General features: G+C 43.3%; 1 protein-coding gene across 1 annotated transcript; it reads right to left on the bottom strand.

The window, feature by feature from the left end:
* Positions 1–316: 316 nt before the first annotated feature.
* Positions 317–1324, bottom strand: LOC145665499 (uncharacterized). The gene has a single exon (XM_081732806.1). It carries the CDS (start codon positions 1322–1324, stop codon positions 317–319), a length of 1008 nt encoding a protein of 335 aa, XP_081588932.1.
* Between the last annotated feature and the right edge of the window lie 594 nt (positions 1325–1918).

The following is a 1918-nucleotide window of genomic DNA, read 5'->3' as shown; positions in this document are numbered from 1 at the left end:
TGTCAGATATAGAGATCTGTGTAGTAAGAGGATTGTTTTCAGGCAGAGGGTGATTAACATTAGGCTGTAGATGAGGAGAATCCAGATTGAGTTTGTCGACTGGATGAGAACGATGTGGAATTTCAGGTGCGAGAGGCGTAAAGATGTCCTGGAGATATCTTGCAAATGCATTGGCCTTGTCTGTATCAGTGTACAGCGGAGTATTGTTGTCGATAAGAGGATATGTTGTAAGAGTATTTTGACCTGTAAGCTGTCGGAATCTTTTCCAATACTGAGTGGGATGTGAAAGTGAGCCGAGATTGTTGCAAGCTTTGACCTAGCATCGTAATTTGTAATCCTTAAGATAGTTGTGCACCGTTCTTTGCAACTGCCTGTAATGATGAAGAGAGTCAAGGTTGCCAGTGGCAGCAAAATCTCGATAAAACTGCCGGGACCGTTTGATCAGTTCTAAGTATTGAGGAGGTAAAGAGGGTCGAAAAGTCGAAACTGTTGACTTAGGGATATATTTGTCTGTGGCGTTATGGATAACATTAACTAGAGAATCCAAAGTTTCAGAAAGTTCTGATTCTGTAGTTGGTGGATGTAAATGATGAAGATGATCCTGAAGATACGATCTGTAAGCTGTCCAATTTGCTTTATCGTAACGATAGACAGTACGGGGAGGAGAAGACTGAGAAGTCGTAGTTACACGAGTCTGAGTGTCTAGTTTGATTGGAGCATGATCGCTACCAATGAGATCAAGAACGTTAACACAGCTACGATGTGATATGTTGTTCGAAACAATAACTATATCTGGAGTAGTTTGACTCGCGGGACGAGTCGGTTTTGGAAGTGGTAGAGTCACTCCAGTAGTATGACTGGTGATGTAGTTGAGAAAACGGTCCCGTTGCGTATGTGTCCGGCTATGTAAATTCACATCTGCCATAATTATGTAGGTGCCGAAGGTATTGGAGATATACTGAAAGAAGCTGAACGGAATATCATGCCCAGGACGGATGTATATAGTTGCTACAGTCACATACAATTTATGATAATATAATGATGTGATAAGGTAATCAGGAAGATTAGGCAGAGTCTGAGAGTGACTACGAAATGGGATAGAAGGTGAAAACCCAATCGCTACTCCCCCGTTGGCTCGCCTAGCAGGGAAAGTGCTATCATGGCGTAACAGTTGGAAGCGAGGTATGCGGCATGACAATCTGGGTGTGAGATGTGTCTCATTAAGGATAAAGGCATGGATTTTTTCTTCGTGTAAAAGTGCTTCAAAGAGCGGCTTATGCTGTGGTAAAGAACAGATGTTTAAGTACAAAAAGGAGAGCGCCATAATGCAGAGAATGGTGACAGGATAGCTGTTAAACCTCCGTTTCGAGTACATTTGAGTGATAATAGACGACATTGCCGGAATATGTTGGATATATATTGGCGTGGAAAATTGCCTTAGCCGCGATTTGAATTTGTTGGGCGATGTGATCTCGAAGGAATGGATGGATATTTTGTAGCGAGAAGGTAAGAAATGTGAGAAGCTGATGGACAGTTACAGGTTGCTGTAAAGCTGGATTGGCGGGTGGTTGGATTTGGTCCGGTATGCGTAATGGTGCCACAGTCTCTGGCTTTGTTAGTTCAGGAGCTGGTTTGGATCGGCATTTGTAACTGTATGTAGGGTGAGAATGATCTTGACATGTGGAGCAGGTTGGAGGTGGTTGTAAATTTGTACAGCTTCTTGTAGGGTGAGGGCCGGAACAATAACCACATTTGAATGAATTTTTACATTGGGAAGTAGAGTGCTGACCATAGACCTGACACCGTTCACAGCGAATGGGTAAAGGAGCGGAGGTGCGTGATGGTTCAACACGATGGCGTTGTTTATAGATATAGGCGCCACGGGTGAGTAACTCATCGATAGTCTGTTGAGAGTTTG

The sequence above is a fragment of the Thermobia domestica genome, chromosome 11 (genome assembly GCF_964235325.1).
Source record: "Thermobia domestica chromosome 11, izTheDome1.hap1.1, whole genome shotgun sequence".
In the NCBI taxonomy this organism is placed as follows: Eukaryota; Metazoa; Arthropoda; class Insecta; order Zygentoma; family Lepismatidae; genus Thermobia; species Thermobia domestica.
Note: the sequence above shows the minus strand (reverse complement) of the source record. Positions and strands in the feature narration are given on the sequence as shown.